Source organism: Rousettus aegyptiacus, unplaced genomic scaffold, assembly GCF_014176215.1.
Source record: "Rousettus aegyptiacus isolate mRouAeg1 unplaced genomic scaffold, mRouAeg1.p scaffold_m13_p_1, whole genome shotgun sequence".
Classification (NCBI taxonomy): domain Eukaryota; kingdom Metazoa; phylum Chordata; class Mammalia; order Chiroptera; family Pteropodidae; genus Rousettus; species Rousettus aegyptiacus.
Genome location: NW_023416284.1, coordinates 145,845,269 through 145,868,047, shown reverse-complemented (window position 1 = coordinate 145,868,047; position 22,779 = coordinate 145,845,269). Strand labels below are relative to the sequence as shown.

Below are 22,779 nucleotides of genomic sequence, written 5' to 3'. Positions count from 1 at the left end.
ATTTCTTCTTAGAAAATTAATGATGCTAAATACATATACACAGTTTATTTTTATTAGTAATAAGCACATAGAAACAGTTGCAAAAGATAAGAAAAAAGAGCATTTAAATGTTGCATTTTATTTAGATTTCCTCCCATAATGGAAACATTATTAGAGAATCATAGACATGAGATAAGGGAAAATATGAGGTCATCTTGCCCATTCTCTTCAAGAGCTACACTGTTCTGTGTGTCTGTCCCCTTTGCCCTCAGTTCAGAGTCTTATTAAATATCCTCATTTTAATAACATAGGCTACTCATGTTTTCCTCTGGAGAGTAACTCAAAAGATGAGCGGAGGGCATACAATTTTCAAAAGAATATGGCACTGCGTTGGTTGCATAGCAAAGAAAACCATTGAATCTGCAACAAACATAGGCGATCCAGGTTTATGAAGCACAATAAAAATTGTGTCTTAAATAAGATCACACAATTACACACCTTGTGCTTGTGGAATCTTGAGTCTAATGGGTTGTTTCTTGCATTGTTGAGTACTCCTAATTCCAGAGAAGACTGTATAAGATATTTACAAATCTCCTATACTTTCTCATATTTACCTACCTTGGAATCAATGCTTAAATTTTGTTTTGCATGATAACACCCAGGATCTTCTTTAATAATAAATAGTAAAAAATAATTACTATTAATTGAGTACCTTCTGTGGTCCAGGTATTACTTGGGTACTAACCATATAATATTTTATGCACTCTTTGTAGTCTTACTAGATATATAGGTCTATTTATACATAAGAAAGCTGAGGCTCAGAGAGGTTAAGTACTTTGTCCAAAGTCTCACAGCTTCTGAAAGGCAGAATCTTGATTCAAGACATACTTCAAGTCTGATGCTGCAGTTCAAGTTGTTTAAATAGACACAGGATGTGAGGTTTTCTCTTTGAGCTTGTGTCAGGAAAAAAAATGTATTTGCTTGGGTTCTTTAAAACAGAGCCCATCTGCAACAGCTGGAGGGTTGCTTCTAAGAAAAAAAAATCAATTCGTAATGAAACACTGAGGAGCCTGAGGACCTGGTGTGCCCAGAGAATGGCTAGATTGGATTGAGGAGTCTTGCTACATGTAGGGAAATAGCTCAAGCGCTTTGTACAGTGACAAAGAATAAATTGAGTCTTTCTTAAGCAGAGGGATTTTAGAAAGGAGGGCTCCCAGATGGAAAATTCCCGAAATTCAAATGAGGTGTGGTGGGAGGGGGTTCCATATTTGGTCTGTGTTATCCGTTCTGCAGGCTGCTAAGGGGGGAAGGATTGGTCAGCAGGGGTAGTCTCACATGGAAACATAAACAATGAAAGCATAAAGCATGAACAAATGTGGCCACAGCTAAAGGAAACCAGAATCCAAACCTAAACTTAAACCCCAAAACCAAACCGCTAATCGGTGTGGGAAAGAATTTTACTAACAATTGAGAATGGAACAGCCAACACTGGACTTCAGGCTGTGAACGTTCAGCTTGATTAATTAAGGTCAAGGTGGTGATGAAAATACCAGCTGGGGAGCATTTTGCCGAAAGATGAATTTGTCCCTCTGTATCTCTGCAAGACAGCAGGGAGGTGTGTGAGCAGAGCTAAATTAATTTGATTTACATCATACCATGGTAACTTCTGTTCTCTCTCCCTGCTGTCAGATGTCTTAGCTAGCATTTCCCCTCTCCTACACCCCCCCCCCCCATTTCATAACACGGAGAGAAAGCACCATTGGCTTCAGGCAGAATTTAGAAATGGAACAACTCTAATTTGATTATTCTGCACTGAGCGAGCGCTATTGTTTCCTCCCCCTCTCCCTTCTTTCTTAAGGGAGAGAAGTTGTGAACCTGAGCATAAATGCGATTTATTTTTATATTGTTCTTAATAGCACGAGCCGCTTGACAATCAGAACTTGTTCATTATAGCGAAACCTGGCAGCTCACCTAGCCGCATCCCGTGTTTCTTCAACAAAACTAATACTAGAAAATGAAGTTATGGCCCAGGATCCCTCCCGTTAGGAATGCGCTTTTTCTGAACGTGTAGCTTGCAGCTCCGCTAGGCTCTGGAGGCCGGGGCGGAGGAAGCCTCCTCAGGGACCCCCGAGGCGAGGCTGGGCTCTGGTTCTTGCCCAGCCGAACCGCCTGCATCCCCGAGACCGCGCCTGGCCCGCCGCCCCTCGCCCCTTACAGCTGCCGGGCGCGCTCGGCAGGCAGGAGGATAAGGTTACGCGGAGGTTTCCATGGACGGGAGGATGGGAGGCGGGTCCGAGTCCGCTCCCCGGCCCTCGGGGGAGTTCCCACAGTTGGCAGCTCGGGACAGCCGGGCCACATCCTCGCTGCCGGCCGGGCGCCGCGCGCGGGCAGCTGAGCGCAGCGCCGGGGTCGGCCGGGGCCATGGCGAGGGAGAGGCCGCCCGGGAGGGGCTGCGGCGCCCTGAGCCGGTGTCTGCTCGGCGCCGCGCTGCTGCTCGGCCTGCGGCTCTGCGCGGAGCTGCGGCGCGCCGGGCCCCGGTCCCCAGCCCGCAGCGCCCCGCCGGGCCCGGCCGCCCGGCCGCCCGCGCCGCACCTGCCACCCGCGCCCGGCCCGCCGCGCGGCGCCAGCCGGAGGCAAGTGACCTACGTGCGCAGCGGGCGCCGAGCGCCGCCGGGGGGCGGCGGGAGCGGGACGCCGGAGCCGGGCTGCTGTGCCCTGCGCGGGCTTCCGCGCCGTAAGGTCAGTTGCGAACCGTGCAGTCTTGGGCCTCAGACCCGAGTTCTCTCCGATCGCTCTGCGGCGCCTTCTGCTCCCGGCTTCGCGGGCTGCCTCACCGAGACCTTTAAAAAAGTCTTAATGCTGCGCGTTCGCAGGAGACTCCACTGGGAGCGTCCGTCAATGCCCAGACATAACGAAGTGAGACAGCAGAGTTCATTCACTATCCAGCCACCATTTGCGGAGCGTCCAGTCCACTCTGTGCCAGGCTCCCTGCACTGAGGGCATCCAGCAGTGAAGCCCTGTTCCCACCGAGCTTAAATTTTAGTGAGGGGAGAGTATGGGTGGTGGGCATGGAAAGGAAAAGAAAGAAGTTGTGGTTTTGTTTATATTCTGTACTTTTCCCAGTTTTCTCCTCGAGTCCTGGCCAAAGCTGGGTGGCTATCCACTGCGAATGGCTTTTCACCTTCATCGCGGTGATGAAGATCCACTCTCCAGCCGAATTTCCCTTGAGTTCCGCTGCAGGCGGCAAGGTGGCTGGCGCGGGGTGAGAAGTCAAGCCCTCAGCATCACTTAATGGGGAGCTAATTGAAACCTGCAGGGCTGAAGTAATAACCTGGGTTTGTCTTACAACACTTGACAGTGTTGGTTGGTCTTCCTACCTCATTAACTTCTTGGCTCACATTTCACTGAGTAGTCCAGTTTTAACCTCTCATTATTAAGCCTCTGGCCTCCTATCCTCCTTTTGGAGCTCAATAATTTACTTGGTACTTGGGAGTGAAAAGCTTAAGAACTACAGGTATGAGCTTGCCTGGTCCTTATACCCATCAACCCCAACCACATACTTTGGGGCAACTTCTTTGTTGCCTGGCTTTTCCTCTTTTCTTTTAAACATCTCTCTCCCCCTTCCCCACCACCCTTCCTCTGGGAGAGAGAGAGAGAAAACAAAACAAAAGACAAACAAAAAACAAAAAAAACCCTCTACCTTTGACTCTCTGCTGCATTCTCTAGCTTTCTAATTCTAACCTACTTTTCAATATCACATCTCCTCCACCAATTGTTTCTTCTTCTGCTTTCCTCTGCCCGACCTCCTCTTCAAGCCTTGCCCTCTGTCTTTTCACACCACTGCTGTTCCTGCCTACGCCATCAATGTTATCTTCCTGCATAAGCTCAAATACTTTTCCCTAGCTCCCAAACCTCACTTCCTATATAAAGTCATAATTTACTCTTCCAGAAGAATGTAGCCACTTCTTTCTCCATGCTCCGAATGCACATCCCATTACAACACGTTATGCATCCAACACACTTTTGCCAAGGGCTTACCAAGGCCCAGATGCTGTATCAGGCACTGGGGGGCATAAAATGAGTTTAAAGTCTAGTGGGGGAGGCAATCAGTACAAGCCTCTAATAATGCAACCAGTACTATGATTAAGGTCTTCAACTTTACCCAACGAGAGGGAACATTTGACCTAGGACTTGACATTTTGTAAGCCTTCAGGCTCTTTTGTCCCTCTGGATGGTCTCAAATGTCCTATCCATGATAACTCTCAACCCCCTGCACTTTTCCTTTCACATCCGCTCTCAGCCTCCATTGTTTCTGTTGTCACCTGTCCAAGAATCACTCTTAGTCTCCGCTTGGGACAACAATGTCTATAACTGGAGCTTGTCCTGCAAATGGAAAAGTTTGGAATTCACAGACTCAGATTGTCACTAGAGGGAAAGTTCACATCCACCACCTTTAGGAGGCTTCAGTGATCCAAGCTGGAGATGGTGATGTCTTGGAGCTGGTGATGGAAATGGAGGTGTGGTTGATTCTGGATCTATTCTAAAGGTAGACGAGGAAGTAGTTTTTGTTGTCATTGTTGTTGTTGTTTAGTTTTTTGGTTTGGGGGCAATGGATGGAAATCAGGAGTTTGGTTTTAAACAGGTTGAGCTTGAGATATCTTTTAGGCATCCAGGTGAAAAATGTCAAATTGGCAGCTGGAGTTGGAGGAAATGTTCAGGCTGAAGACAGAATTGTGGAGTTCAACAATGTACAGTGGTGCCAAAGCCATGAGACCATAGAGATCAACTGGAGAGTGAGGGTGGCTATCAGAGATGAAACTCTCAAGTCTGAGCCCTGGGGCTCAGTGTTATTAAAATTAAATTAGAAAAAAAAAAACAAAAGGAAATATTTGCATAGTTTGGTGTGTTGTAAGCACGCAATAATGGTAACTTGAATTTTCGCTAATCTTTTCCAAGTCTTTAGCCTCAGCCATTTCCCAATTGTAATTTGTTGTTATAACCTGTTTCCATTCCTCTGACTTATGCCGATTCTTTCAGGCACAGTGCCCCCATCCTCCTTTCCTATGATTCATGCCCTTTCCATCTTCGAACATTAAGGTCAAGGTGATCACCTGGAAACCTTTCCATATCAATCCTACTTCCATGCTGATCTTCCCCCAGTTTGGGATGACAACAGAAATGCATTCTGAGTTGTGAGTTGCTCTGCAAATGTTGCGACCTAGTTATTTATTTCAGATTGAATGTTTTGTCTCTAGAGTTGTTTTTGATGGGAAGGATTGTGTTTTCCAGAGTGACGCCTAGTAAATGCTTACTCCTGAGATACCAATATGTAAAAATATAGAAGAATCTGTTTCAACCTATTATGTGTAACTCTAAATTTAGTCTTTGGTTAAAAAGATATATATATATATATATATATAAGAAAGAAGTGATGAGTTTATTGTTATTTTTAAAATATTGGTTAAGTTTTCAGTCTCCTAAGAAAAAATTTCCCTGGATTTCCTTCTATTTATTTATTTGTTTGTTTGTTTGTTGATTTAGCTGTTTAGTTATTTATTTACTTATTCTCTGGGTATACATTCTGACTTTCCCAAATTCCTAGATGGTGAGAATCTTGAATTTGTTTCATTTTCCCATTTCGATTGAATTAAAATGTTCCTCAAAACTGGAAAGATCAGTTATCTGATCTGTTCTCTCACTTCTGGGGAACAGAGAGCTCAATATCTCTTATCCCCGCTGTGAGACAAATCTTGTTCCTTTTTAGCCTCCCATCAAGATGTGCTGAAGTATAAGCTAAATACAGTTAAAAATCAATATAATTAAAATTTGGAAGTTATGTGTTAAATTATTTCAATCTTATTTTATTTAACTTCTGTTTGTTGAGAATATTGATAAACAATGTTGTTTAGGTTCTTGGTTACTTGCCATAGGCACCTACCAGATTGGTGAAGGAGAAAAAGTTCCATTCTATTTTGAGGATGGCTTTCTGGGTGGATGAAAACCTGCATGAAATAATTGGGTTGCCGAGTGTTTCTTGTCAACATGCTTCCTTTGCAGGTGTTAGAGGCACAAAAATTCAGCAATTAAATTGCCACTTTAATCATAGCGATGCTTCTCTTAAAGAAAATAATCTGTTATAAAAAAGAGAAGTGAAATTTAGTCCTCATAATTCTTTCCCTCTTGCCTCATCCCTTCTTTCACTAAGCCATACAAGAACCAGCTTTAAGTATTAAATCCTCTTTCACATCAGGGATTCTAATCTTAGAGCACTGTGAAATGATAAGTACTGCACCTTTTTTATTAGGACCAGGCTGGAACCCATATATTTTTGTATATTATAGAGGCTTTAAGCAGTCTATCAGAGCTCTGTCTTCTAATTCTGCATACTACACATGCATAAAAATGTCAGCATAATTCTTTCCTTTCTCTTGTCCGTGTTTTCTGTCTATGTTATTCTCTGGTTTTTCTTTCTTAAACAGACATTTACTGTGATTATATGGGTCAAGTTTTTTGGAGGGTGTTTACAGTGGACTAAGATATGGTCTCTATGATCTATGCTCCTTTATGCAGTCTTGGATAGATGTTTCTCTTACATATTGGCAATCCACCTAAAACACAGCAGCAAAATACATGGCTCATTTGCACAGGAGAGGCACTCATCCAGGAGCCAAGCTTCCTGAAGACATTTCTTCTCTCTTATCACAGATATTTTCCTGACATTTAATATGTTGGATAGAAAAGTGACTTCTGAGTCACAGAGCCATGGAACCCAGCTATGTGCTGGCTTGGTTTGTTAGTCACAGATCTTTTGGAACAGTGTGTTAGAAAGAGAGAAAGAAACAAAGCTGTTTCCTCTCCTCTTGAAAAACCATATGCCAAACTTAGGTCTTTATCACTTCTCGTCTTCCTCCTGGTTTTCTAATTCTGTGATTATCATTAGGAAGAAAGAGGAAAAATGGCATAGTACGCGTCTTGATAGATGCAACTGCCTTAGAAATCCTTATTCTTTGCAAAATACTTGAAGGTAGGTTTGAATTGCTTGTGAAATATAGCCCAGCAGTCGTTCCCAGTGCTCAGAGTTTTGCTGTGTACCCACACTTCTGTCCGCCAGGGAACAACATTAATCAATCCTCTCACACTGTCCTCAGGAGGCAAAGCATTTTCATTTTAAACAAAGTCGTTGAGGGTAATTGAATACTCTCCAGCAATATGTGGGTGTGAAATAGCAGTTGCTTAGTTTTGCAGAGAAAGGCAGGTTTCGATTAAAACTTTGATGTGCCTTCAATAGGGAATGGGCCTCTGTACTCCCTCCAAACCCTGCAGTTCCTCAGAGAGCATTCTGTGGGCCCAGGAACAGCTAATGCAGGTTCCATTGTTTTTCAGCAATTGCTGGTAGAGCTTTTAGGTTTTTGAGTGCAATTTATCCAGTCCATTTTCTCCAAGGAAAAGAAAGCCTTATCAGTTTTCTTGAATTGGATTTCCTTTTTAGTCTGTGAAGAGAATCAGAGCTGTGTAGGTAAACTGAAGACTGTTGAGAGTGGTATTTGAGTTTTTCCATCTGTGCTATGATACCTTTGGAGTCCCCCTGCTTATAAGTAGTTTGGCTCTTTATTTTGTGATTCATAGAAAGTACCAGGAGTCTACTTCATTTACCACAAGACCCACACTAAGGCAGGAATCTACCAGCATTGATAAGCTCTGTTAACCTAAAAATAAAATCCAAAGTGAGAGGCAACAAACAAGTGTTTATTCGAGATCAAAAAATAGCTGTTTGGGAAGAATAGATTCCAGCAGACACCCAAATAATGTTTCGATTATGGGGTGAAAGTAAGGGGTTTTTATGAGAAAAGGAAAGGAAATAATTACATAAATAGAAGAAAGGAATTTCTATTGGTGTTAACAAGCTAATTTCCTCTTTGGCTATACATGGCTGGTTACCGGTTCTAAAGAATATCTGTTATTATCAGACCTTGTGAGAGGAAATCTGTTTTCTTGTTAGCTTTACAAACAGTTGTTTGTAAGACAATATTGGCTTGACTCAGTCCAAAGGTTATTTTGCACAAGTCAAACATTCCATAGTTTCAAGGAGCAAGACGTTCGAGGCCTTTCCTCTGGGATGGCGGCTCTGTCTCAGCTTTTTAAAAAGAAGCCCTTGAGGTCTCGTTGATACTATTAATGGCCAAAGGAGTTTTATGCTAAAAGATGATGGGGAAATTTGCTACCCAAGAAGCATTTTTATCCTGCTCAAATGATAGTAACAAAATTGAGTTTCGTGAGCCTTACAGTCTAGGACCATATGTAATTTAAACTAATAGCAAGCTGGGTTGTTAGTTGATGGCACAGGGGGTAAACTTGACCTCTGAAGAATTTTGTTTGAGCCACACAGTGTTTTAAGTATTGGAGGATAAATGTCTTTAGATGGGGCATATGGTGTCCGGTGGAGTGCAGCTCAGCACTTTCTCCAAACCTGTTTGATCTCTGAAGGCATTTGAAGTTGCAACCCTTGAACCAGGTGTCAAAATTAACAACTGTTTTTCCTATAAAGTGACAAGCGAGGTTAATGCTGTTACACACAATGGCAGCAAGACACATAAATACTAGATGCACCAAAGCTGAGGGTCATTTTAAGTCATTCCTAGTAAAGAAAGATGAGTTATCTAAGACTGGAGTTGGATACTGGGGAGAGTAAAATTGTAGGAGAGTATGCTTAATTGATATAATGTTCCTTTGGTTGCAATCAAGAAAAATAGACTCTGGCCTAGCTTAAGAAAAAAAAAATAGAAAGAAAAAAATTATTGAGAACACTTGGGAATTTTTCACTGAATTGAGGAAGAGTTAAGTGACCACCATGTGGAGGAGAGAGAAGGAGTAGGGCTGCTCTGAAAACCCCACTTTTCCTTGACCTTCTCCGTAAAGTGCTACCATAACCAGACTCACCTCCTTCAACTTCCAGCCCAGCCTCTTATATTTTCACCCTAGATCAGCTAGCTCTAGCCATAAGCCATAAACATAGCCTGAGAGCCCCCTCTCTGTCATGAAAGCCATTCTTAGAGAAAGGGGGGAACTTTCTCTTAAGTTACTGCAGGAAGTCAAGTTATTGGCGTTCCTTAAGTATTTAGTATAATTATTGCACAGTTTTGTCCATAGGTTTTTAAATTCCTCATACTTTATTCTATTATTTTAATGAGTCCAATTCAGGGATCTTGGACCTGAGCACCTAGAAAGAGAGTGTAGGTTTTTTGTTTTGTTTTAATAATAATCTCAGAGCCTAGATCTATGCTTCTGTGTGAGTGTGTATATTTCTTTATTAGGTAACTATTTATTCAGTTGAGTATATGCACACAAGCTCTATATCGATGCAATATTTTTCTTTCTTTTTTTTTCTTTTCTTTTTTCTTTTTTTTTTTTGTTTAGTGAAAGTTATTTGTAAGGACTTTTAACAGAGAAAGTAATATAATTAGTATGAAGCCCATGATCTCAATCAGGGTTTTCAAACCAAAATTAGTCTTAACGTTCTTTGTTTGATTTTTTTTTTCTGTCAATGCAGAGAGAATTTGCCAAAAAAGATATGAAAAATTCTTCAGAGTATCTGAGTATTTACAGCCCCGTTTTCAACTGGCTGGTTTGGGATCCTTTAACGTAGGACTGTCTGGGTTGCAAGTGACTCAACCCAACTGAAACTAGTAAAAACAGGGATTCATTGGAAGGGCTCTTGGGCAGAACTGAAGGAAGAGCTGCCTGAAACAAGGAAGGCTCTGGGAACTTGATTATAGACTGACATGAGCACTAAAGACCTGTTATCTATAGTGCTCATTATTGCAGATGGAGTGGGTATTTATCATTCTTTTTGATCACACCTTTGGATTTCCTTCCTGTGTTTAGGGAATTCTCCACCTTCCCAAGAAAAAAGCCCCCCAATTTTTTTCCCAACTTTTCCTTGAACCTAAAGTGCATCCAATGTAACCTAGACCTCACCATTCAGAAACACCTATATGAGAGTTTGGATTGCACCTTAGAAATTTAAGTGGCACATGGACCATGGAGCGGCAGGCAGAGTGGCTGAGGTTCTAGTGAAGGCACCAGGCATCCAGGTGGTGAAATGAGCTGTGGTGTCTGTGCCCAGCGGTGGGGCAGTGCAGTCTACACTGGTGTGTATGGTGGTGTTCCTGCCTTTAAGAATCTGTAAACAAATAAATCTTTAATCAATTTATTTTTTACTGAACTAGCCAGAGTGGTTTCTATTGTTTACAACTAAGAACTTGGACAGAACAATAAATTAGAACTGACAGTTTGGAAGGTTACAACTCTTAACTTTCCCTCTTCAGTTTTGCTTGGTCTATTTAATTCATATTTTGGAACGTGATGATTTGGGTCCAAGTGAACTATGGAGCTGAGGCACCTTTCCCTGACAAGGTAATAATATTTTGCATCAGATACTAAATTACACAAATCTGCTAACTTATCACTAAAGACAGCAAGCCCTTTTTCATGGCCCCATTTGTCTGTGATTTAGGGCAGGAGGGCCCAGTTTATGCTGTGATGGCAAACAACCCTCAAATCTCAGGGCTCGTCCTAACAAAGGTATGTTTTTTGCTCATGTTATGTATCCATTCCTGGTTGTTGGGGGTGGAGTGCTGCTCTATGCTGTCATCCTCCTCTCTCTGGACCGCAAGCTGGCATCACAGCCACAATCTGGAGCACTGCCTGTCACCTTGGCAGAGAGGTGAGTGCTCTGGGGGATCTTGCATGGCATTATCAAATGCCCTGGCTGGAAGCCACATACAGCACTCCTGCTCACAGTCCAATGGGCAGAGCTGGTTGCTGGGCCCTACTCAGTGCAGGAGGACAAAGGCCTGCCATGTACTCAAAAGTCAGAGAGCTGGAAATGTCTGGCGAGCAGCACTTGCGGCCACTGCAGTATCCTTCAGTCATCCATACCTAAATGGACATTGTCTAGGTCATGTTTCATGTTTGCTGTTTTGAACGCTTTGCTGATTATGCACATTTGACAGTATTAAATAAAGCATGGGAAGCTATTTTCAGAGGCCCGGATCTAAAATGAAGCAGACGTATGAATTTAACAGAACAGTGAAATAAAACAAGACTCAATTTACATCTTATAAACAGTGCTGTGGCGTGTCCTGGAGTTTGTTAAATGCAATGATTCTTGTTGACATTGTTTATGTTAGACTCTTCGCGCAGAGCAGTAATGGGATGATGGTTTGCAGGTCTTTCTTTTTTTTTTTTCTGGGAAAAAAAGCAAGTTATTTGAATAAATAAAGTCATAAGTATGAATAAGTCGAAGTCCTCTGGCGAGATGAATCAAACCCCATGTTTAAATTCATTTTCATGGTGATCATTTTTAGTTGGACCAAACTGAAAGAGTTCCAAATGTGTTTTCAGAATCTGGCCACAAATCAGAGGTGATATTCATATTGTATAGTGTTTGCTATTGTGCGCAGTACAATAGCAAAGTAGTTTTATTTTTCATCTACTTTGAGTGAAGCACAACAAATCACTTAAAAATTCTAATTAGCAAAATATGTGCTTATTGAGCACAGAGCGATTAGATCATTTGTAGAAGGAGACCTCTTCATTCAGCAGTTTTGGAGATAGAATATGGGAGAAGCCAGTGAAGGCACCACATGAAATCCTTGCGTGGGTTTGCGAATATCATGAAACTGTGTTACTTTGATGCAGCCTCACCTGTAAAGTGGGGCATTTTTACATTTAATGTCAGAATTTTAAATTCTGCTCCTTTACTTACTGGATGCGGATAAGCGGCATACTCTGTCTGAACTCTAGTTTCCTCCTTTGTAAAAAAAAGTAGTGCTACTTAACTCACAGGGTTGTTGCGAAGATTAAACAAGAACACTAGGTGAAAGCACCACCCATGGAAATAGTGCAGTCAATGAGGATGGTCTCTGTGCGACCCCATGTTGCTGGCTGACACGCAGGCAACGGAAAGGTGTAGGCATGTGTGTCTGTGGGGTAGAAAGCCCAATAGTCACTGGAATTTTTAATATTTATCTTATTATTCTTGACATTTAAAGCATATAGAATATTCCCAGCCATCAGAGGAGCCGGAATATATATTTTAGAAAACTTAAATAAAAGCTAGCAGTAACCGGCAAATTTTTGTTAGCATTTTTATTATAAATTTATTCCTCATATAGCTTGTTTTTTATAAGATGGTTGAGGCTTACCTGTTCATACCAGTTTGTGATTTTTTTCCTCTCAAAACTAATTATAACTATATTTACAGCATGCTGTTAAATAATTTTGGTCTGTGTCAGGGTTGACTGATAAATGTATTTCTAAGGGTTCAAAAAATAATTTTCACTCAGAAAAATGTTTACAAATCTCCTTTTAACTGTGCCACTGACTATAACTCTGTTACTTCCTTAGTTCAGGCCAGTGGAGTAATTGTGGATTAAAGAGCTAGTTACTAAACTTTTTTTCTGATCCTGTCTTCTACATTTTTATCAACTAAGTACACATTATTATACTTGGTACTTTATATGCATTTTAAAGATAAACTCAATTTAACCAACACAATAAACAAAACCTGAATACTGACCCTACACATGGTATTATGGGAACTATAAGGCCTTCACGAAACATACAAATTAAGAGTGAAGGGGCCTCTGTGCTAGGGGAGTTGTGTATATTCTTTTATTTAATTCTCACAACAAATCTGTGAGGTAGGAATTGTCCTCATTTTGCAGACGAGGAAGCGGAGGCCGAGAGACATTAATACATTTAAGCAAGACGCAGCTATAAGGAATGGAATTGAAGGTTTAAACTCAAAATCCATGACTTTTTCAATTTTCCCACTGAGACTGGCAGCTAACAATCAATTCTCACATACAGTAGATTATTTAATAGCTAAAAATTAAAACAAAGGACACCACAAAGTTAAAAGATAATTCATAGGCTGGGAGAGGATATTTGTAATGCATATCACCAATAATGGATTAATATCCAAAAATTTAAAAGAACACCAACAAAACAGTAAGAAAAAAAAAAAACTGAACAGAAAAACAAACAGGGAATTAACCAGGAACTAACAGAAAAGGAAACCTGAAATATTATCTTTATCTATCTACCTACCTACCTACCTACCTACCTATCATCTATGGAAAGAGAGAGCGTGAGCACACAGAAAGATGATAAGTCCTACCAATAAACAGGGGAACAATACAAAATGTCTGCTACAACATGGATTGATAAGAATGTTGAGAAAAAGGAACTCCTTACTAAACCGCTTTATCCAAAGTAGCTTCCTATCACAGTCACCCTCCTAATACCTTCTCTTATTTTCTCTGTGGGATTCTCATTGATATTTTTAAATTTCTTTAATTCTTGTTTGCCGTCTCATCTCTTAAGAAGGAAGGAAGCTGGTCTGTCTTGCTCACCAGTATATCCCCAGTGACAATGATAGTACTTGCACATAGTAGATGTGCTGAAAATATTGGCTGAAGGAATGGTTATTTCAATCAATGGGGTACTAGACCAGTGAGTTTGAGGAACATCTGAATCTTCTGAGAGCTATTCCAAAATCCTCTCCAGGTTTCTAATTTCTGAATCAGGGTATTATTATACTACAGACTCTTGGAACAGAACATCCAGCATTGTCTTTGCTTCAGACAACAGTGACTAGACCACAGAGATCTGGAGCCACATTGGCCTATACCTGTTTCTCTATGGCCTGTGTACTACGAATGGTTTTTATAGATGAACATTTGCAATTGATTTGATATTAGGAAACACTAACTTTGAATTCCAATGAAATAAATGCTTAAAAAAAATCCATTCTCATTAGATCTACATTATGAAAAACTTGTGTACAATTATTATATTTTGAATTTTATCAATAAAATGTGGAAGCTTGTCTTCTCTCTTGTTATATAAATACCTACTTAATATCCTTAATTCTGCCTCTTTGTTCACAAAGTCTAAGATACTTGCTATTTGGCTCTTACAGAAAACATTTGCCTCTCCCTGCTGTGGAGTGGCCTCAGGGTCTGTCACCTAAGTGACTATTCCAGGTGGGAGTGACCACTGACTTTCAGTGACCCCAATCAAGTCCATGAGAGTCTCTTGCTAGAGTTTTCCCTCTGAAGCCTGAGAAGGATGGTCCTAGACTTTGAAGAGGGCCATGGAGAAAATTTTTGGTCCTCTGTAACCATTCTTGGGAATGTCATTATAAAGTCTTCCAGACCTTTGTTATGAGGTCATTGCCGTGCAGGGAACATTAAAGTGTTTTAAATCTTGGTATTTGCTTACACTGCCTGTTACTGACCTTTTCTAACATAAGTATAGGATTAATAGACAGATTATATTGTGACAGTCAGATGATCCCATCTTTTCCAGCTTCCGAGGTCACTCTTTCCCTTAATACTTAAATTAAAATGGCTTGGGTCATGTGCTGAGAGATCCGGTACCTTTCCTCCCTTGCGACGTTCCGATAATGTCTGAGGTTTCCATTTTCTGGTCTCTCTCTGTGAGTTACTGCTCCTAGTTCAGTGTTTCACCTCTGGCCACTGCTTTCTCCTCTCTGCTCTGTGCTGCCCACTTCTGTTATCCCCCAGAATGACACCAACGCAGGCGTTGTAGAGGGAGACGTTAACACAGTTCAAAACAGAAAGCAACTGAAAATTGATTATTTGAAGTTTTCTTAGCCATTGAGGATTTCTTTCAGGCTGTGCTTGCTTCTTAGACTCCTGCACCATTGACCCTGCCTGCTTTCTCTTATCTGCTCATCAATCTCTTTCTTCCATTTTCAAGCCTTCAAACCCCCACTGCCCATGCTACTACTCTCTTGAGCTTCCAGCAAATAAATTCCAAACACGTGTCATTTTCTTACTCAGGCTATTTAGCTTCCTCTGTTTTCCTCTTTCCTTCCACGTCTGGCCTGGAGATGAATTATGCCACTCTGTAGGAAGGCACAATTGGCTGCAATCAGTGTTTGTTTTCAAAAATCATGTTTTCCCCAGCCCCTTGACTATTTAGACCATTGACATAATGTGCTCAGCGCAGTGCCTTGGATGTGGTAAGCTCTCACTACATGTTGATCGTTCTTATTATTAGGAAGATTGTGCCAACGTAGGTCCAGTGCTAGTCCCCTCATCTTAGCTACGGCTACTCCTATTTTATTTTATATTATTAGTGGCATTTTGGGAAAAACAATATATTACTTTACGCGGAACCCCGTTTTTCCTTCACACGTGTCTTCATTTCCTCCTTTGACTTTTGGGGTTCCTGGTGAACTGCGCTTCCTTCTGTCTGCCATAGAAATGAGTTCACAGAGGGTGCTGACATAAACATTAGGTTCGAGACTGCCCGGAAATGACCCAGCAATTACACTTGCAGGCATATACCCAAGATAATTGAAAACTTATGTTCACACAGACTTCCACACATATAGTTATAGCGACATTATTCATAATAGCTGGAAGTTGGAAGCAACTTGAATGTCTTTCAACTGATGAATGGATATACAAAATATGGTATATCCATATGATGAAATATTATTCAGCCATAAAAATCACATTTTATACATGCTAAAATGTGGATGAACCTTGAAGATATTATGCTATGTGAAAGAAAACAGTTGCAAAGTCACATATTGCATTAATCCATTTAATTAAATATCCAGAAGAGACAAATCTATAAAGACAGGAAGTAGATTATGGTTGCCAGGGGCTGGTGAGAGGGAGAAATGAGGAATGACTGCTACTGGGAATGGGTTTTTGGTTTTTTGCTTTTGAGATCATGAAAATACTCTGAAATCAGACAGTGGTGATTTTGCACAATCTGTGTATATATTAAAATCTACTTAATTATTTGAAGTGGTAAATTTTATGGTATGTGAATTATATTTCAGTTGAAAAAATTCTCAGAAGCCTATGGAATGAATGACTATTGTGAAAGTACATGCTTTGCTCTATTCAATTAAAGACAAATGAACTGTGAGAAAGCCCTGAGACCCCAGCCTGATGGTGCTCACTGATGGACGTGGATACGTTCAGCAGAAATGTGGAGTCCGTATGTTTGTTTCTCTAGGAATCACCTGGCTTGGCCCCTCAGGACTGGTTCCCCTGGTGAACTTCATGATGCTTCCTCTCCCAACCGCTTCTTAGGCCCGGAAGATGCATTACAGAGTCTGATATAGCCAGCCCTCGACTAGGAACCCAGGAGCTTGGTGTTTGCTGGATAAACGAGAACCTCAAGCTATGAGCTTTTTGCATGAAGCACTGACTCAGAACACAGGGCCGGAGCGGCAGGGGGCGGGGAGGGGGGTGCGGCGGGAGGGGAGGGTGGAGTTTGTCAAAAGATGTGGCCAAGCACCTGTCATCCTATGGCACCTTTTATATGAGTGAGTTCTTCTGCTTTGGCTACCTTGGTTCTTCTTTCTTGTCTTCGTTCTCACCCACATGACTCTTGTTACTTCATTCGTAAGGACATGTACAAGAGCACCCTGTACATTTTGGAGGGTATTTGTGTTAAAGGGAACAGTAGTTGTACCAATACTTTGCTTTTATACAACTCTTCCCCATGTCCAAAGGCTTGCTCTGCTGTCATCCCAAGTGGTTCTCATAATGGCCTTATGAGTGAGACTAGTGTTTTTTCCATTCTGCCAAGAGGAAATCTGTTAAATACTAGTTTAAGGTATATAAAAATTGTAACCTGGGTTGGCTGAGGTCAGATTTAATATAATTTCTACTCTATACTGTGGCTACCTCCATTCTGAAATCTGGATCTCTGCAAAATATGTTGATCAGACAAGATTTTAAGTTTGATATTAAAGGATGTTAGATAATTTCCAAGTCAACGAAAATAGTTTAAATCTTAATTTTTGCTATTTTGTCAAGTTGGAATTTCAAACAGGACTTACATTGCTTAAGAACAAATTTGAACTGATTATATAATTATGATAGGGAATGTTCTTTTGAACAGTGAATATTCATTTTGTACATAAATAGTAAAAAAAAAGAAACCCAGCTTATTTAACTAATGTGCACTTAGAAAACATTAACCTCGATCAGGAGCAGAGAGCTACGTCAGTTTTAAAACTGCAGTGCTGGAATTTATTTGGGTACCCTGGATACAGAGAATTATTTTGGAAAATCTGAATGCTTGGGCCTTACTCCTGGATAAGGCATGTTGGTATTTATAAAACTGAACCACCAGCACAGATTGGAGCCTGTTTAACAACACAACATTGTATCCTTCCTTAGGATGGTAATGTGTTGAGATAAAGAAGAGAAAAAAGAGCATTATATCTATGAAAAATTTATTTTAAAAATATAGGCAAACCAGGATGCTGGTAATTAAAATAAAGGTATATATGTTTGGTCAAGTCATTCACTTAATAGGAAAAACAGATGAAAAAGTGCTCTTAAGGTTGTTTTTTTTTTTTTTAAATGTTTTAATAACAAAACCATACAGGAATGAGAGAAGTGGGGTAAAGGAAATTGGAAATTTAATTTTCTGTGTCTTTTATCTGAGGAGTTCTAAGATTATAGTTATTTTGAAACCAAAGCTTTTCAATTTAAAAATAGACATGCAGAAATAAGAACAGATTGGAGCTTAGGAGGAAAAAAATTGGAGTGAGAAAGAAAGAAATACAACAGGAAGCCTCTGTGCAGGATTGCCGATGTCCAGGTTCTCCTCGGCTTTCCTCTGGACTGTGTGGACAGCCAGAGTAGTGAAGACTTGGACTGATTTCAGAACAATGATTCTTCACATTTTTCGCATTATGAAAATTTGATGAAAACAATTTGATGGAGGCAATGGACAAGCGTTCCAGAATACTGAACATGTGTTTGCATACACACTCATTTGCAATTGATTTCAGGAAGTTCACGGACCTCATGGAGCCCTAAATTCTTAATCCGAGAGTGGATCAGAATCACTCACAGGAGTTCTCAGAACACAGATATTTCAGCCTCACTTACCCCAGGCCTCCTGTGAAGGACCACTCCCTCCCTTAGGGAGGCACACGTGCCTGGTTAAGACATATCAGTTACGACTGGGATGGTTGATTCCTAAAGTTGGGGTAGATGTTCTAAACACTATGTTCTCCTTTCACTGAGAGCTGCCCTAATTCCGGGGGCTTTTTGCTCCTGGAATCACCTCACTGTTGGCTGGGCTGAAATCTCAGGAGGCAGAAACCGGAGGAGTCCTGGCAACAGCCTCTAGAGTTGGGACCACCCCTGGCCTGGCTGGGTGCTGAGATGTGGTGCTGAGATGTGCGATTCTAATGATGACCAATTCTGCCCTCCTTGGTTTCCTTAAGCTACACCTTGAAGAAGAGCTGTGTTTTGTTTTGAGAGTAGTAGCCAATGGTTCCTTCCTGGTATTGATTTTTATGTTATTTCATTTGTAAATAAGTTCTTGTTCTACGCTGTAAAAATGTTGAATGCTAAAAACAAACAAAAAACTTAAAGGTGGAAGAATTCATAGCTTCTTAAGAAAACAAACAGAAAGGAAGTCATGGGTCATCTCCTCCAGTCTTCCACCTTGTCCACGGTCCTGCTTTATGTTTCTATTTCCCCAGCTGTGCACTGTCATTAGTCTAGCATAGAAATTGATGAATAATGTTGCAGTCTCTAACTAAGCACTTGTGGAGTCTCTACAACCATGTTAATTAGCAAGTCGAGTAGAAGCATCATATCCAAAGTCACTAATTCATAGTAATGGGTCAGTTATACAGAGGTGGTTAAAATATCGAGTCACAAAAGTACACACACGGTCTATTTTAACTTAAAACATATGCGTGTACATTTGTTTGCCAGTCTTTTGTTCTGAGTATGGCCCCTGGCTGGAGTTCTGGTGTTTCTAGTAAAAACCCATCTGAACTGCATCACCCACCATTGCCAGGTTGTTTTCTTCAAAGTGGAGCAAGAACTTGACACTTGTGAAGCAGCCTGAATGCAGAACATCTCTAGATTTTAGTGATCTTGTTATTCTTTTTTACAGATACTTCATGGATGCCTAACACAACAGTATTTAAAAATAGCACCTAGCTTTTAATTGACTTGATTTTTATAGAAAGGAGAACCTGTTTGCTCTCTGCGCACAGACTTCATTAGTTTACCTAAATTTTAATTAAATTATATAATTTCAATAATGTGTACAACTGATATAAACTGTTTTGGGAACAAACTAAATGACTCCCGATGAAAACACAGGTACTCTGGTAGCAGCAGGGGTGTACAGGTAGAGAAAATACTGAGGGTCAGCTAATCGGACAAGTTGGTTTTGTAGACAGGTTAAGAGTGCTTCTACTGTAATAGATATTGAAGAAAATCAGAATTGTGCACCATGTTTGAAAGTATATTGGAGTTACTTGATTTTATTTGTAAAATAAATTCCTGCAAGGAGGAATGCATGTACTTAACTTTAAGAGAATCTGCACAGTATTGTGCAGGTTGAGTGTTTAGAACCAAGTCAGAGCAGTTACAGTCAGAAGGTCAATGTCTGCAAGGCTTTGTGGGATCAGCCTCCCATGGCAAACATAGTTTTTACCTTTATCTGAACAATTAATTTTTCTGCATTTAACAACTAAAATTTACGGTAACAAATATTTATAGTTTCAAGGTTATATGCCAACTCAACACTTTTTTATAGTTTCTCTCAGGACTCCTGCTAAACTACTTGTTCTGGTTTTATTTTAATTTGAATAAAGACATGGATCAAATGGATCAAAGACATTTAGGGTTTATAATCATTTATTTCTACTCAACAAATAAAGAGTATTTATATTTAGTTAGATTAAGGTATAACCATAAAGCCCAGCTAATGAATTTCCCTACTTTCTTCCAGAGTAATAAAAAAATTGTCCTCAACCCCAAGAATTATATCATGTTCTTTCCTCCCTGGCATTTAAATCAATGTAAAAATGTCTCTTGGAGTCATTTCTGTGGGGGACTTTAAAAGAAGCAAAACACATGGTGTCCTCACAAGGCTTGTAGTTTGGTTAGAGAAACAAGATTGACACACTTGAAATAGATTCTACCAAAGGTTTGATTAAGTAGAATGAGAAGTATAAGCAATAATTGCTGAAACACCTGCTTTGCATAGTTTATTTGGTGTATAGTAGATGCTCGAGTGATTAGGAAATTTGGGAGAAGTATGTGAGACTAAAAACGGACTCTGAAGAATAAGTGGACTTTTAACTGACTAAGGAATAAGCAAGGGAATTCTTGGTAGGAGGAAAAAGGCCTGGCACAGCATGTTATGGGCAAGATGCACTTAGGAAAGCAGACCAGAATGTAGGATTTGTTTTGTATTCAGGCTGTTCTTATGCTCTTTATCTGTGTACTTTCTAACTTCTCTAAGTCTTATCAGCAGTGAATTATCTTTGGTTACACCTCCTCTTTTCTTTCTCTATCTGAGAATCTCCATAAGGCCAAGGATCTGTTCTGGCCTACCATTTAATCACTGATGGTGAAGGTTCTGTGAGGATGCATTCATAATAATGGTACCCATCTTTTACCCAGTGCCTTTTAGTTGTCTGTATCAGTCAGATAGGCTAGATCGTGCGGCAGTTACAAACACTCTCAAAATTTCAGTGGATTAAAATAGCAGACTTTTATTTCTTGCTCATGCCACATTTCCAGTGTGGGTGGGTCAGGGTGAGAGGCAAGATCTCAGCTTCTAGGTGTCCTTCAGGGACTCAGGTTGACCCTTCCTCAACTGAGCTATATCATTGTCACTTATCAGAAAGGCCTGAATCCCTTCTCTTGACACATTCTAATCCTCCTTTTTTTTAACTCATTGAGGATTAGTCACCTATTACATTTTCAGAGCCACTGGTAAACTTTTTGGTGTGTTCCATATCTTACATATAAAGACTTTCATACATATGTTACCTATTGCATGCATGAATATGTCAGTGCAAGACAGCCATTGTGGTTTCTACCTGGGAATCCCTTCTGAAGTTGCTATTAGGCATGCACTATCTATATTAAAAGGAAAACTAGATATGGAGAAGATAAAACTCTTGAGGCTTGGGATGGAGGCAGCATGGTGTCGCAGAGCAAGTGTGGGACTACCATCCTACAGCTTTGGGTCCAAGTCAAATCCTTGCTTCTTTCTACCTGTGTGACTTTGGTAAGCCATTTCACCTCTCTGAGCTTCATTTTCTTTAATTATAATATAAAAGTGTCTGTCTGTATTATCCTTAAAGTCTCTTTAAATATAGTGATTCTCTATAAATATAGAACAAGTAACATTTAAAGCTGGAAATAGTTTATCCTCTGGATTCTATAACCTGCTTGTTTTTTAAGATCTTCCGTGTGGAAGGAAGTTTGTTTTTCTTTAATGCAAAAAAATGTTAGTCCTCCCTTTTCATACATTTAAGAAATATGGTCAAACTTTTCATCCTCTTAGATTTTGCTATATTTATTTGCAGTTTCTCTCCTTTACTCTTGTTATTTCCTGTCTGAAATGGGGAAAGGGGACTGGGCCAAAGTCAGCTGCCAGTTTGGCGGCTTCCCTTCTAATCTTGGAGATTCTCACTCTCAGCCACCAGAGAACTCTGAGCCCAAAGAGCTACACAGCGGCAAACCCGATAATAATCGACCTCCAAAAAGATCCGCTTTCCTTAGCAATTCTTCATGTTCCTGAAAGGGCCACTTAGTGATAAAGATTGTAGATCTTTCCTACCATTTAGGTTGGAGGCTTAAGTGCTTTTGGTCCCAGAGTTGTCCGGCCAGCTCTCTGTGCCTTATTTTATACTGCTGGCAGCTACCCACAGACAAAAAAGGAACATGTACTGGGCTGCTTCTGCTTGTCAGCACTATAACTTACAGTGCATGCAGTCATAAAAATGTTCTATAAATACAGAATCATGTGAGGAATGTCCCAGAATCAGAGTCTTATCTCTAATTGTCAGCAGGATTCACTCAGGCTACCAAATACTCTATCACCAGCAAAAGGGCCAAGGAGTGGCGATGTGGACAGCGTAAAACATGAATAATATGAAAATGACAAAAGATTTAGTTAATAATGAATGAACGCAGACCCAAAACTGAGACGACCTGCATGCATACATACAGAATTGTGAGCAAGCATTTCAGGCACTGAAGTATCTTCCCTGTAGAACTGCTCAGCAGCACTGAGCTTTACCATTGACAGGCGTTCTGCTCGGCGTGGCACCTTGGAAACTCAGCAGAGGCTCTAAGGCCGGGAAACCCACTGAGGGCATCTGCATGGATGTGACCTGCAGCCTCAGGATCACAGTGAGAGAGGCCTTGGGGAGACCTATGGTTTGGCATGAGGTTTGGGGACCAATGTGGGCTGAAAGCCATCAGCAGGTTCTGGGCACCCCCTATGGAAAACCCTGAGTTCCAGGTGAACTCCTGGGGAGGATGGAGATTGCTGTGTAGGTATCAGGGCAGCAACCCCTCTTTCCTCTCATGCTCCTCTTTTCCTCATTTCCTTTCTCCATTCTTCTCCCTCCCTCCAGGTGGTTTTTCTCTTTTCCCTGCCGTCTGCTAACTCCACATCTCCTTCGGCTTTGGCAGCTTTCGGGATCCAAGGATCCTTGAAATGGGTTTAGAGGGGTGCTGCAGACCTTGCATCCTGAGAAGCTAATGGTCCGGGAACCGATAAATGTTTGGGGCTTGTTAACTGGCTGGACTTTTTTGACCGAAGTAAGTCCATGAACTCATAGCAGATTGATGTTGATTCAGATGATGTTAAGTTTCTAGGATTTCAAGGTCCAGAAAATCTGGGTACCTTATGTGTTTTGAATAGGGTGCATATATAGTGGAGGAGTGTGTGTGT

The 22,779-nt window shown here is 40.8% G+C and overlaps 1 protein-coding gene across 3 annotated transcripts in view; it reads left to right on the top strand.

Moving 5' to 3' along the window:
- The first annotated feature begins 2,307 nt into the window (after positions 1-2,307).
- The window catches only part of METTL24 (methyltransferase like 24), an 84,893-nt gene continuing 64,421 nt past the window's right edge, over positions 2,308-22,779 (top strand). Inside the window, exon 1 of one of the 3 annotated variants that reach the window (XM_036220932.1) lies at positions 2,308-2,718. Coding sequence is in view for 2 of the 3 variants with exons in the window: in XM_016137012.2 (XP_015992498.2) it covers positions 2,401-2,718 (318 nt within the window). In the remaining variant the exon portion in view is untranslated. Of the gene's footprint in view, positions 2,719-17,671; positions 22,647-22,779 lie in introns of those variants that run through there. The other 2 variants (XM_016137012.2, XM_036220927.1) reach the window with 2 other exon arrangements.